This window comes from Athene cunicularia (assembly GCF_003259725.1).
Source record: "Athene cunicularia isolate RWA chromosome 2 unlocalized genomic scaffold, athCun1 chr2_part1, whole genome shotgun sequence".
Lineage (NCBI taxonomy): Eukaryota > Metazoa > Chordata > Aves > Strigiformes > Strigidae > Athene > Athene cunicularia.
The window spans coordinates 137872099-137884662 of record NW_020799095.1 but is presented as its reverse complement, the minus strand read 5'-3'; the positions used below and the strand labels follow the sequence as shown (position 1 = coordinate 137884662).

General features: G+C 36.9%; 1 protein-coding gene across 2 annotated transcripts in view; it reads left to right on the top strand.

Moving 5' to 3' along the window:
- TRPS1 (transcriptional repressor GATA binding 1) overlaps positions 1-12068 on the top strand; it is a 177197-nt gene extending 165129 nt beyond the window's left edge. For both annotated transcript variants that reach the window (XM_026842911.1, XM_026842910.1), the window contains 2 exons: positions 3783-3905; positions 9012-12068. In XM_026842911.1, the coding sequence (XP_026698712.1) occupies positions 3783-3905; positions 9012-10073 (1185 nt within the window). In that variant the 3' untranslated portion in view covers positions 10074-12068. The remainder of the gene's footprint in view (positions 1-3782; positions 3906-9011) is intronic.
- Positions 12069-12564: the final 496 nt, after the last annotated feature.

The window sequence follows — 12564 nt, the reverse complement described above, 5'->3', positions numbered from 1 at the left end:
GGAAAAGCACCGCTTATAGGAATAAGGGAAAGTCTAAGGCTTTGGGGGTAGGTTTCTAAGCGCCTTCATGATCTTCCAGTATCAGTAAAACACCTCTGATAGCAATTTCCCACATCCGTTTTGTGTAAGCACGGACATATGGACACACACGCACGCACGCTCTCATAGAGACAGAGAGAAATGCGAAATATATTTTTCCTTCATTTCAGGCGGCTAATAGCACCCCTCAATGTTATTATTAGCTTGTTAATATAGACTTCCATCTCTGTACACTTCAGGAAGGATTCGCGATGATTTATCATTCCTAGAAATCTCTTTGCCCTTCACTTTAAATATCCTTCAGTGTTGGGGTGAGAGGGAGAAGGGCGGAGGGGGTAATAGATTAAAGGAGGCAAATTGATCCAGACTGTTACAGCTGAAGTCCAGAGAAACACTTTTGCCGTAATCATAGAGAGCACCTTTCCCTTAACCAACATTTACGACGCCATCGGACCATCTTGCAATAAATGGATTTATCATCATAACTTGGTAAAACTGACCCCGTTACCCCGCGTCGTTTGGGCTGAGAGCCGCACCGAGCTCCGACACCGTGTCAATCATTCGCTTCGGTGGAAGGGGAAAAAAAAAAAAAAAAAAAAAATATATATATATATATATATAAAATTTGTGTTGGCCAGTAACTTTTATAAAACTTGGTGTATGGGAAGTAAAGGCCTAGGGGTTTGGGTTTTGGGTTGGTTTTTAAGAAATTGTATTGCTTTAAGAGAATAGTCTTTTAAAAGCAGCCTGCATTTTTTCTTCAAGACATCATCAGAATTTCTCAGGTGTATGTTGACAAGCAGGTCAAAATACCTTCATGGTTAGTGGGATCTAGGAGGCAAGAATATTTAGTCTAATTCTGCCACAGTCCTGTTTCACCCCAGGAAATCCATTCTAAAGCTGTGTGTCCCAGCTATAAAAAGCTGTTTCATAACCAAAAAGCTCAACAAAGTAACAGCATTTAAATTTTTCCAGAGGTGGTTTAATTCTTAATTTATTAGTATATGTAATCTATTATGGAACACTTAGATAGTGAAATAGTAATTGCTGGTTATCTGGTTAAGGTCCTTAAATAATGCAGAAATGAGAGAAGGTAAAGAAGGATAAGATGCAACACTTAGAACAGCATGTAAGATGAATTTACACACTTCGCTTTAAATTTAGGGAAGGAAGTTTAGCTGGGCTACTTTGAAATTTTAAACAGATAAATAGTTTTTAAATACTAAATAAGCAGAGGTATAAGTTTTTTATACATATAGCTACTACTGGTATTTTGTGGATTGTTGTCAGCTGTAGTAATTGTATGATTTCATTCTAACTAATGTCTAGTTTGAATCAGGTCTTTCTTTTAAAAAAAAAGAGAAAAAATGAGTTACTTCTGTCAATGGTTTAAAGATATACTAGCTCCATAGCATTCAATGAATGCTTCTGTCACCATTCAGGTATGTCCAATGCAGTGTATAAACTAGACTGTTCTCTATAGAGAATCTAAGTCTTCCATGACTTTGTAGAGGGTGTTTTCCAAACTCAAGGAACGCGAACAGTAATGAAAGGGTGGAGAGACTGACTCAGATTAAGACTCTACTTGGTTAATACACCACACCAAGAAGCCATAGGCCAGCAGACAACAAGCAGGAACGGAAAGGAACAGTTCTGCAGTTGTATCTGAATCCTGGCCATATACAGTCATTTCCGCTTGGAAACTTCTCACTCTTCAAGTGGACCAAATCAGGGTTAGTATAGTGAAGCTTTTATTGTACTCTTAAGGAAAATATTCCAGCAGCCAGGTGAAGTTGGGCAAGGATATGCAACCACAAAAAGAACTGGGAGCTTCAATTTACTTGTAGACAAGCACGCCTTCCCAGACTGAGCTGCGTCTTATATCTACAACTAGTTAGATATTTGCTGAAGGACATCAACTACCATTTAGTTCTCTCCTTAGCCAAATTGAGAAAAACATAGTATATTACTGCTTCTGATTTAAGAGACAAAGTAGGGGATGATGTAAGGGGGTGAGAGAGAGATTATCTTGACGACAATCTCGATTTTAGTGTATCACTTAAAAGTTCCATAACCTGCTGTAGTAATGAAATTGTGTTCTTGGTTTAAAAGGGCAATTGTTAGCCTGACTTTGTGCTCACTAAAAACATTTCCCCAATCTTGTTAAATTATTGCACTCATTTCAGATTTTTATGGCTGTGCAGCTTACCAGTCCTCGTTTCTTTACGTTTCATTCATTTTCCTTGTATTGATGATTAATGGAGGATGTCGAACGTTAGAGTGAGCAGGCATCAGCAAATGCAAGATCATAATTAGTTTAGCTGACGAGGGGCTCTGATAGCACTTGCATCTGGATGGAAAAATTACCCTATAGGGAACTGGCTGCTCACCAGGTCTTTTTAGTGATACATTGTGAAACACCCGATGAATCAAATGCCCTTTCAATGCCAAGAAAGTGTTCCAGTCTTGAAGCCAAAATTATGTCTGCAGAAAGCTTTCCATTTGAAATGTATCAGAGTACAATTATAACCATTGTATTTTTTTGGCATGAACACCAGTCTCCTACAGTATGGACTAAAGTTAAATAAATTACTTAAATTTTATGAAACCCTGAAATTTTTACTTATAGTATTGGTAATTTTTAATTTATAAGAAAATTAGTTTTCACCCAGCCTGTTTTTCCCATTCTTATCTTAGATGTTGAAGGTTTTTTATTGATTTTTTTTCCTTTGCAAAAAGGGAACAGAGTTGAATTTCAGATTTTCTTTTCAGCAGAAGAATTCCATTTCCTGCTTATTAATATTTGTGCCCACAAACACAGCCTGACTTTTGTTTAAATGAGAAGTTTAATGAAATCATTACTCTGTAGAAAGAATTTAACAAGCAATACTCATAAATGTGTCTACTTTTAAATATTCCTAGATCATTATGAAAGCTGGTGAATGCACAGCCTCAGTCTGGTTAAAAATCAGTTTGGATTTAGGAAAGTTGTACTGTGCTTTTCCTTGCCTGACTAAAATAAAATAAATAAAACTATCTATCGACGAGACAGTGTTTTCTGGAGTTTCGGGTGAAGTTCAAAAGAGATCTTACTAAGAATACTGTACTTTTATTCATTTGGCAGAGGTTACTCCTCGTTCATAGTGGGCTGTGGGAAATATATGGTAGCTTATACTGATTTCAGAAGTAAGTGGGAAAGACTGGAACGTGTATTTAATTAATGAAGTATAATCTCTGTTAAAGGAATTAGTATGACGCAGATACAAACTGTAATTAATTGAAGTGGTGGTGATTCAGAATTCTTGTTACCGATCACACTTTAAAATCGTGCTAACTAAAAAGAAATAATCTGTTGTGAAATGCAGTGAACGAACCAGTTTACAGAATATTCTATGTCAGCTTCCAGAGGGGTTTTTCAGAATTTGCTGTTTAGAAACCATCATTAAATGCACAAAACCTGAAGTTCAAAAAGTTAAAGCTGTTATTCTGAAAAGGCTTTGGTGTTTCACACACCTCATCCATCACTCTAGGGTTAATTATAATGAAAATCAGTGGTGCCTATTAAGCACAATTGAACCTGACCTCATTATGGGCAGTGTGGTTTTATACTGTCATTGTTGCCAGTCTAGAGACAAAACTCCTGTGTTGATTTGTCCTAACTCTGCAGCTCATGTGACTCACCTCTGACCTGTTTTTTTTTTTCTGTGTGTTTTTTTTTTTTTTCTTTTTCTTCCCTATTTCAGAGACGTAGAGGCTCGGGTGTTTTTTGTGCCAATTGCCTGACCACAAAGACCTCTCTCTGGCGAAAGAATGCAAATGGTGGATATGTATGCAATGCGTGTGGCCTCTACCAGAAGCTTCACTCGGTAGGAAGAACTTACTGGTTTGTTCGGAAAAAAAGGGGCTATACAGCTAAACTGGGCAGCTGTGGTCTTGTCTGGTTGTGTGATTAGTACCACTCCCTGGCCTGCAGTTAATTTCCTAACAGGGTTTTGCAGTATGGTCACTTTGGGATCAGATGTGATTCATTATGAAACGGGCTGGGATGCTGTGGGTAGACGTGTTTGAGATCACCAGTGATGCATTTAATTATTTTGATACAAAATGAGGGGAAAATCATTTCTTTTCTGGGAATTCCACTTAAAGGCAATACAATATGTTGTGATGAAAGCTCTCTAAATTCAGGAACCCTCATGTTTAGAATAAAAAAAAAATATTATTAAAGTTAGACATCACATCTATATCAAAAATATCCCTTGCTGTGGTTTTTGTTTTATTTCACCTTTATTCTTGACAGTAAATCTGGAGATATGGGGTGGTGGGGTTTGGGGGTTTTTTCCTACAGTTCTTAAGAGTCTGCTGGAGGATTCTGAAATACCAAGGAAGCTGCTCACTTGATGGCACTCATCACTTGGTGAGGGAAAGATTCACCATCCCTCAGGATCAGGCAGGGAATAAGTGATTATCATGGACTGTCTGTATTGCTTTTTATCTTATTGACACTTGACTTGATCTTGAAAAATGTTGAATGCTCTGGTCCTGCTCCAGGGAAACCATGCTTAAGTGTTTCCTTGGATCAGTGCCAAAATGCTCATAATCTTTTAGGTTAAGAGCCACTAGTTAAATATTATTCCCACTATCTTTAATAGAAGTACATGGGAGAGTCAGGTGACTGAGACTCACCTCTAATTAATTAATTTTTACAACATTCCCATGGAGTTAAAAAGTGTTACTATTTTTCAGAAATAGAAACTGAGGCAGCTTTGGGGAGTTTACCAAAGCAACATAACAATTCAGGCTTAGAGCCCAAATCAGAAATCTGTGTTGTGGCTGAGAGTGCATATTTTTTAAAACATTTTTGAGATGAAAAAAAGGCACTTAGGAAACTACATTTCAAATGCATTAAGACTTAAATTAAGACACCTATTTCTCTTTAAATTTCAAGCATAAGCTTCTGACTCAATTAGTAGTTTCTGTGAATTTTACCCTTGGTCTTGTGTACACACCATATAACAATCCTGTTTACTCAAGATCCTGTCCAGCTAGGCCACTTAATAAAAAAGAAAGAGATTCCAGTGTTTGAAAGCAGTAAGACCATCACCAGTTTGAAAGGTTAGCTCTGTTTGCCACGTGCTGTCATTCTGAGGACAGTAACTGTTTTTAAGCTCCAGAACAACCCAGCCAGTCAGATAACATCTGAGCAGAAGATGAACTGATGCACAGTCTCTGGCCAGCACCTTGGCTGGGTCTTGCTGAATGTATCATCTTCCTGGAGATCTCTCAAAGTTCTAGATATAATATCTAATTTAAGGAAATTGATCAGTGGTGAGCATCAACAAAGATTTTAAGGTGGAAAGTTTGGCTTTTTGACATTAGTTTGACATTTGAGTCTAGTTATTTGTAGAACTACCATTCTCAGCCTCCATTTTCCCTTTTTTTAAAATATGCTTTTCTAAACTATAGTATTGGACCTTACTGTGATTATTAGCATAAGTTATTGAATAGATAAAAGCTACAAGAATCAGTTTTGGATTCAGACACATAGATGAGATAGTTCTTATGAACCAGTAGGAACAAACTAATGTGCTCCCAACAATAATAATTAGCAATACAATGTCAAACTTTATGCATTTAGAAAGCAAGAAGCTGACACTATCTTTTAGCTCCACTGTTCAAGCATGGCAATAAACTGTCATTCAGTGGACATTTGACATTAATATCTTCGATTGAACTTTGACCAAACAAACGCAAAGAATTTAATTAAGCGTCCACTCTGCTGTGGTATGATAGCAACTCCGTTGTAAGTTGGAGTCTGAAATAATCAAACAAATCTCTCCTTTGGGACAGCCATGCAGAGGGATGCTCTTTAGACTGACACCAGAAAGATGAAAGTTTCTTTTATCTGTCTGTTTGTCTGCCTATCTCTTAATGAAAAATTACAGTAAGTATTTGTCATGTATGTTTTGAATTAAGGAGTCTAGGATGATGCAGTTATTAGTTAAATGTCTGAAACTAGAAAAATTCAAGGAAATAGAACTGTTCCCTTTGTGAGCCACCCTGTTAAACTGAATTATGCTACACATCTAAGTAAAATTCACCTATAGTAGGTTTGCACATTTCATAGCTCTCTTTTGATTCAGTTATCACTATCTAGAACTACTGTTCCCATTAGCTCAAGAATGTGTATAATACATTTATCTCTAAGGTCCTTTTTTTACTTGTATTTAATAATAATAATAATTTATAGTCTGTCATACTACTAGGTGGTAGTGACTCACAAATGTTAACAGGGTAGTGATTTCTGCTGTAAGTCACATTCCCATTTCTGTGATAACTTTGAATAATTTTTCAATGTGTTTTCAAAAATGTTCAATCTAAGGGTCATTTACATTAAACTTGCCAGCTTTTTCAAATTTCTCTCCTTTAACGCAGCTATGTTAAGAAATGTGTAGTAATATTCCAATGGTCAATTACTAAATAGTTTTAGTGAAGAAAATTGCAGTTCCCTGCAAACATATACACAATATTCACATTTGCTGACAGAGATTTCTGTCTCCACAGAATCATGAATTTAACCATTATTATTGTGGTGCTGTTTCACACTTTTTAATAACTCTAACTCAGTCATGGACAAACTAGATTTTATTCCATAGTGATATAGAGATGGAAAAAAAATCGTTGTGATCATACTCGGTATATTATGTATGACATATAATTAAGGATCTGAAGTAAGGCATTTTAAAAGTAAAGTTCTGGTGATGTTTCCACTATTTTCTAAGTTTAATACTCCACTGAAAATCAAGTAGAGAGCTTAAAATTTTCTGTCTGCCTTAGTTGCAACCAAATACAGAATATTTCTCTCTGCACCTTATTACCTTTCCTCACATAAGGAAAACGTGAGTAGCTTTACTCCGCCAAATAGTCTGTTTTAATAAGCTAAAGACTACTCAGGTGAGTATAGTCATTTGCATGCTGAAGAATTTTTAAGTTGGACCTACAACCTTTAACTCCTTGTGCCATGTAACTTTGAAGAGCCAGAGCTGCAAACAAGTGTGTGAGGGTCCTTAATCACAGGTATGAAGATGTTTCTTCTAACTACTTCTACAATCAGACTTCATACCTGTAGCATGAAGAGTAAGACTAAAAGTATTTCCAAACTGTTGAAAGGTTATCTGGAAGCCATGTGAAAATGGTCTGTAGTGTATAAATAAAAGTTTAATAAGAGCAACATCAACCATATTGTGAGATCTCACACAGCATGTCAGTATGACAGTGTTAATTGTCATAAAAAGGTGAGGAATTTCAACTGAGCTTGTAATAAAGAATATATGTCTATGCATATTAATTGGCTATTGATTCTACAACCTATAAACTTCATTTACGTAGAAAATATTCTAATTTTATCTAACATGATTTTACCTCAGCTTTGATCTGCTTGAGGAGGCTGGTTCAGGTGCTGTTTTTCTGCTAAGTTTAAATTTTGCTTATTAAAAATTTAAATCAAAGTGTTTATTCTGATTCAGAGTTTTAATAGAAAGTAAAATTTAACAAGTAGCTGCACTGCCTAAAATGTAGTTAACCGTTAAGAATAAGCTGACTTCAGGGAAATAAATAGGTGAAAGAGGAGAGGAAGATGGCAAGTCAAGAGAGAAACTAGATCTCTACAAATAGTAGAGTGAACACTCTTAAAGCTATGGATATTTTTGTATTAACTCAAAGTTATGAATATATATAAATTTTATTATATTCAATGTACAAATTGTTTTGGATATTGACTGTATGCCAAAATTTAATCTGCACTTTAAAACAATGTTAAAAAGAAAATTTCCAAATAAACATATAAATGGAATACTGTGTGGGGCACTTTTCTGGCCTCCAACCAAAACAGGATTATGTGTGCATTTGGATGAGACAAATGGCAACTGCCAGCACACCAAACTGAATGACTTTTAGGTAGTTTTTGTTGTTTTAACATCTGCCCAGTAGAGCAACACATACCGATGTTACAGCACCATCTTTCATTCACATACCATTGCCTTCCTGTTGTGGGGCTTTTCAAAGAGGCCTACATTTTTTTTTCGTCATGCAAAAGTATTTTCAGTTCTCATCTAAATAGGCCACCTACCCTGAGGTGGTGTGGGAAAGTAGCAAATGAAAACAAAAGTCCTCACTTCGTTCTTGCCTTTGCTTCTTCCATGGTGCTTTTTTCTTTACAGACCTTTTTTCCCACCTTCAAGGGACACGTTCTCTCCCTCATGACTTCATATCACAACATCAATAACATTTTGAAAGAAATACAGTAGGGATGCAGGAGAAGGAACTGGTACCAAAGTCCCAGGTAGACCTTTTGGTGCATAGGAGTTTTCCTGGGCTTTCTTCTCCATCTTTCTTAGTCCCTTTCCAGACACCACTATCCCACTCACCACCACAGTGGACATGCAGTCCTTTTGCTAGGTGACAGCAAGCCCTGTATTTGCTTGCATTTTTTATCTGTGTCAGAGGGGGTTGGGTGTCAAGGTAGGTGTTACTCAATTCTTGCCATAGTGTGATCTGTGCCAACCCCTCCCCGAGGTGAAATAGTGCATAGAATAGCACTAGGTCATCTCCCTCCTCATCCCCAGCATTCAGCACCCACGTTCAGCACATCTCCCCCAGAATTTTAAAGGAGTAATAAATTTAAGTAGTGGGTAATAAATGCTTTGGCAGATTGGATACTTCATGCCTTTTTAAGTAAACAGGTACAGTATGTCTTAAGGCAGTTGACTTAGTTGATAAAACAAACCAATTCATAGTTTGCTTTTAGGGTGGGAGTCCAGGAACCAGCATTTGGGGAGAAATTTGGTCATTCCCATAAAACTTATACTAGAGCTCTTCATGAAAGAGAAGATAAATTTATGTGAGCATGGTCTTGCAGATTTGTTTAATGTGTCTGTCTTTTTTTCTTTTGTTCATTATGTGTGTGTTCCATGCAGACTCCCAGGCCTTTAAACATCATTAAACAGAACAATGGTGAGCAGATCATTAGGAGACGAACAAGAAAGCGCCTTAACCCGGAGGCACTTCAGGCTGAGCAGCTAAACAAACAGCAGAGGGGTAGCAGTGAGGAACAAGTCAATGGAAGCCCCTTAGAGAGGAGGTCAGAGGATCATTTACCTGAAGGTCATCAAAGAGAAATTCAGCTTCCCAGCCTCAGTAAGTATGAGGCCCCAGGTTCATTGACTAAAAGCCATTCTGCTCAGCAGCCAATATTGGTCAGCCAAACTCTGGATATTCACAAAAGGATGCAACCTTTGCACATTCAGATAAAAAGTCCTCAGGAAAGTACTGGAGACCCAGGAAACAGTTCATCGATATCAGAAGGGAAAGGAAGCTCAGAGAGAGGCAGCCCGATAGAAAAATACATGAGACCCGCGAAACACCCAAACTATTCTCCACCTGGAAGCCCTATTGAAAAATACCAGTACCCACTTTTTGGACTTCCATTTGTACACAATGACTTTCAGAGTGAAGCTGACTGGCTGAGATTCTGGAGTAAATATAAGCTGTCTGTTCCTGGGAATCCACACTACTTGAGTCACGTGCCTGGCCTACCAAATCCTTGCCAAAACTATGTGCCTTATCCCACCTTTAATCTGCCTCCTCATTTTTCAGCTGTTGGATCAGACAATGACATTCCTCTAGATTTGGCGATAAAGCATTCCAGACCTGGGCCAACTGCAAATGGTGCCTCCAAGGAAAAGAGTAAGGCACCATCAAATGTAAAAAATGAAGGTCCCTTGAATGTAGTAAAAACAGAGAAAGTTGATAGAAGTACTCAAGATGAACTTTCTACCAAGTGTGTGCACTGTGGCATTGTCTTTCTGGATGAAGTGATGTATGCTTTGCATATGAGTTGCCATGGTGACAGTGGACCTTTCCAGTGCAGCATATGCCAGCATCTTTGCACGGACAAGTATGACTTCACAACTCACATCCAGAGGGGCCTACACAGGAACAATGCACAAGCTGAAAAGAATGGAAAACCTAAAGAGTAAACCTTAGCACTTAGCACAATTAAACAGAAATAGGTTTCCTTGATGGGAATTCAATAGCTTGTAATGTCTTGTGAAGACCTATAAAGCACTTCATATAGAGAGCATGCCTTATCCAATATTAAATCCCTTGTTCTTTTTTTTTTTCTTCTTTTTTTTTTTTTTTTTTTTTTTTTCCTTTTAAATGAGTGGGTTACCAAGAAAAAAAGAACAGTTGGATGGTGGCCAGAAGGGGGAGAAGATATGGGACATGGCCCACCAAAGCTAGCCAGAATGCAGTGAATCATGGTGAATAACCTTGAGAAAATTTTACCGGACAATTAATACCTTTGCTGTAAAAGACATAACTGGCAAGAGTGCAAAGATGTGTATATGTATATACTGCTGCAGGGGTATAGTGAACATATGCACATTGTATATAAGAACTAGACTTGTTAAATATACTGATGTTAAAAGGTCATTTCTTTAATTTGGGCTAATTTCTGCCCTACAACATGCCTTAGGATCACTTTGTTCTCAAAGCTTTGGCAGCAATTTCATCTAGATGTTTCTCAGACTCTGCTGGTTTTTAGCTACCATTTTATCACTACATTCTTTCTGGCACACTTTAGTCTAGGAAAACCATTTTGTGCAAGTGAAGTCTCTAATACAGAAGCCACTCTCCGGGTTTAATTTGCATAGAACAAGGTAACCTGTATTTTATTTTAATATATTTTTAATATATTACATTTCTAAACCTTAAAGTCTAAGGTTACTTCTCCACAAGCTTAATATTACTATACATACCAGTCAATCCCTTCAGTAGACTTATACCAGCTTTTGCTAAGTAGCATTAAATGTCTTCATAGTACTTTTTAATACTTAAAGCTTTGTAAAAACTATCCATGAAGGGAAAGCTCCTCAGCATAACTGCTCAGGGAAATAGGGCTAAATAACTAAATATTAAATAATTGGTTAAAGGTGCTGTTAGACGAGCCTCCATGCTTGCTACAAGGGTGTACAAGAACTGACTTTAATCATTTTCATTATAGTGTCCCAACCAGTAGTTTATTATTTTGCCACAGGGATGTAGAAGATATTACAAGCTACTGGATGCACTGTCAGATTAACTTATTTCATTAAAGAAGTTGGGAGAACAAATAGAAAAAACCTTATTTTTCTAGTAAATATTAATGTATTACATTTCAAATAATGGTGCCTGACATATTGAATAATTATTTTCTACAGTGTACGTATGCAACAAAGATATTCCATCATGCATTAGAGTCAGTTCTGGCTCTGCCTCGCTGTTTACATTTGCAAATGTAGCAAACAAGGTAATGAAGCAACTATTTCTATTGCAGTAGGTATCTTTTTTTCTGTGTGTGTGCATTAAAGTTGTAAACGATAACATGAAATGAATGAAATTTGTTGATATTAATGGTATGGAAAAACAAGAAGGAAATGAAAATATTTTTATGCCTACTTAGGAAAAAAAGGGTAGCACTATTCATTCCAAGTACTTTTGTATTCTTAAGCTCTTAACTCACATTGTTATGCTTAAAATGATAAACATATATCCTCTTTTTATTGCTTTGTCTGTGTTTCAGAAGAAACATTTCAGAAATTATTTTGATAAGTGCTGTTTGACGATGCAGCACTGATGTTTTATTGCATTCTGTAGTAGCATTGCACTCCATTTTTACAATATTACGCAGTTGCTTTTTTGTTTTGTTTGGGTTTGTTTCTTTTTCGCAGTGCAGGGTCTTAGTTCCTTATGGTTGAATGGCAGGTGTAGCTCAACTGGTTCATGAATGTTGCAGCAAATGAAGTTTAAAATGTCTTTCTGATATTATGTTGTCTTTTATTTCTCCATTCATGCATTTTATTTTTTAAAATGTTCTATAAAAATATCTATGGACTAAGTCCTCACTTGAGATTATATGTAAAGGGTCCTATTCTGATCTCACTTACATGCCGCCTTTCTCAGATGTTCATGTAATTGAAACTAAAGCATCATAAAAAAAAAAAGTTCTTGTATTTAACTTACTGAATCTCACCACTCTCCCCTCTAGAATTTGGTGCACTTATAAGATACTTAACCAGATAGAGAGGGAGGTGGAAGATGAAAGGAGAGGTGATAGGAAATGTCTTATAGGGTTTGGCAAAAGGAAAACCAGGGAGGAACTGGCCTAAATGTTCAGCACTTTGAAAGTCTTTTGAAAAATAATGTGCCTAAAGCAGCTGGCAGTGAGCGTCACCATGCATGAAAAGCACTTACACAGTTGGTCACCAAGGTCTTGCGGACCTTGGCATTATTTTATGTGTTACATTTTCACACAGATGAAACATTATTGCACAGTTTCTCTGATTTGTTAGGCACAGACAGGCTATTGTTCAGCATTAGGCTTTCATTCCTTCCTGCTCCACCCATTGCTTCTATACTGGTGAGCAGCATATGGAAAGTCCCACTCAATCTGTTCATGGTTGAGTTCTATAACCCTTCAATAGTGTT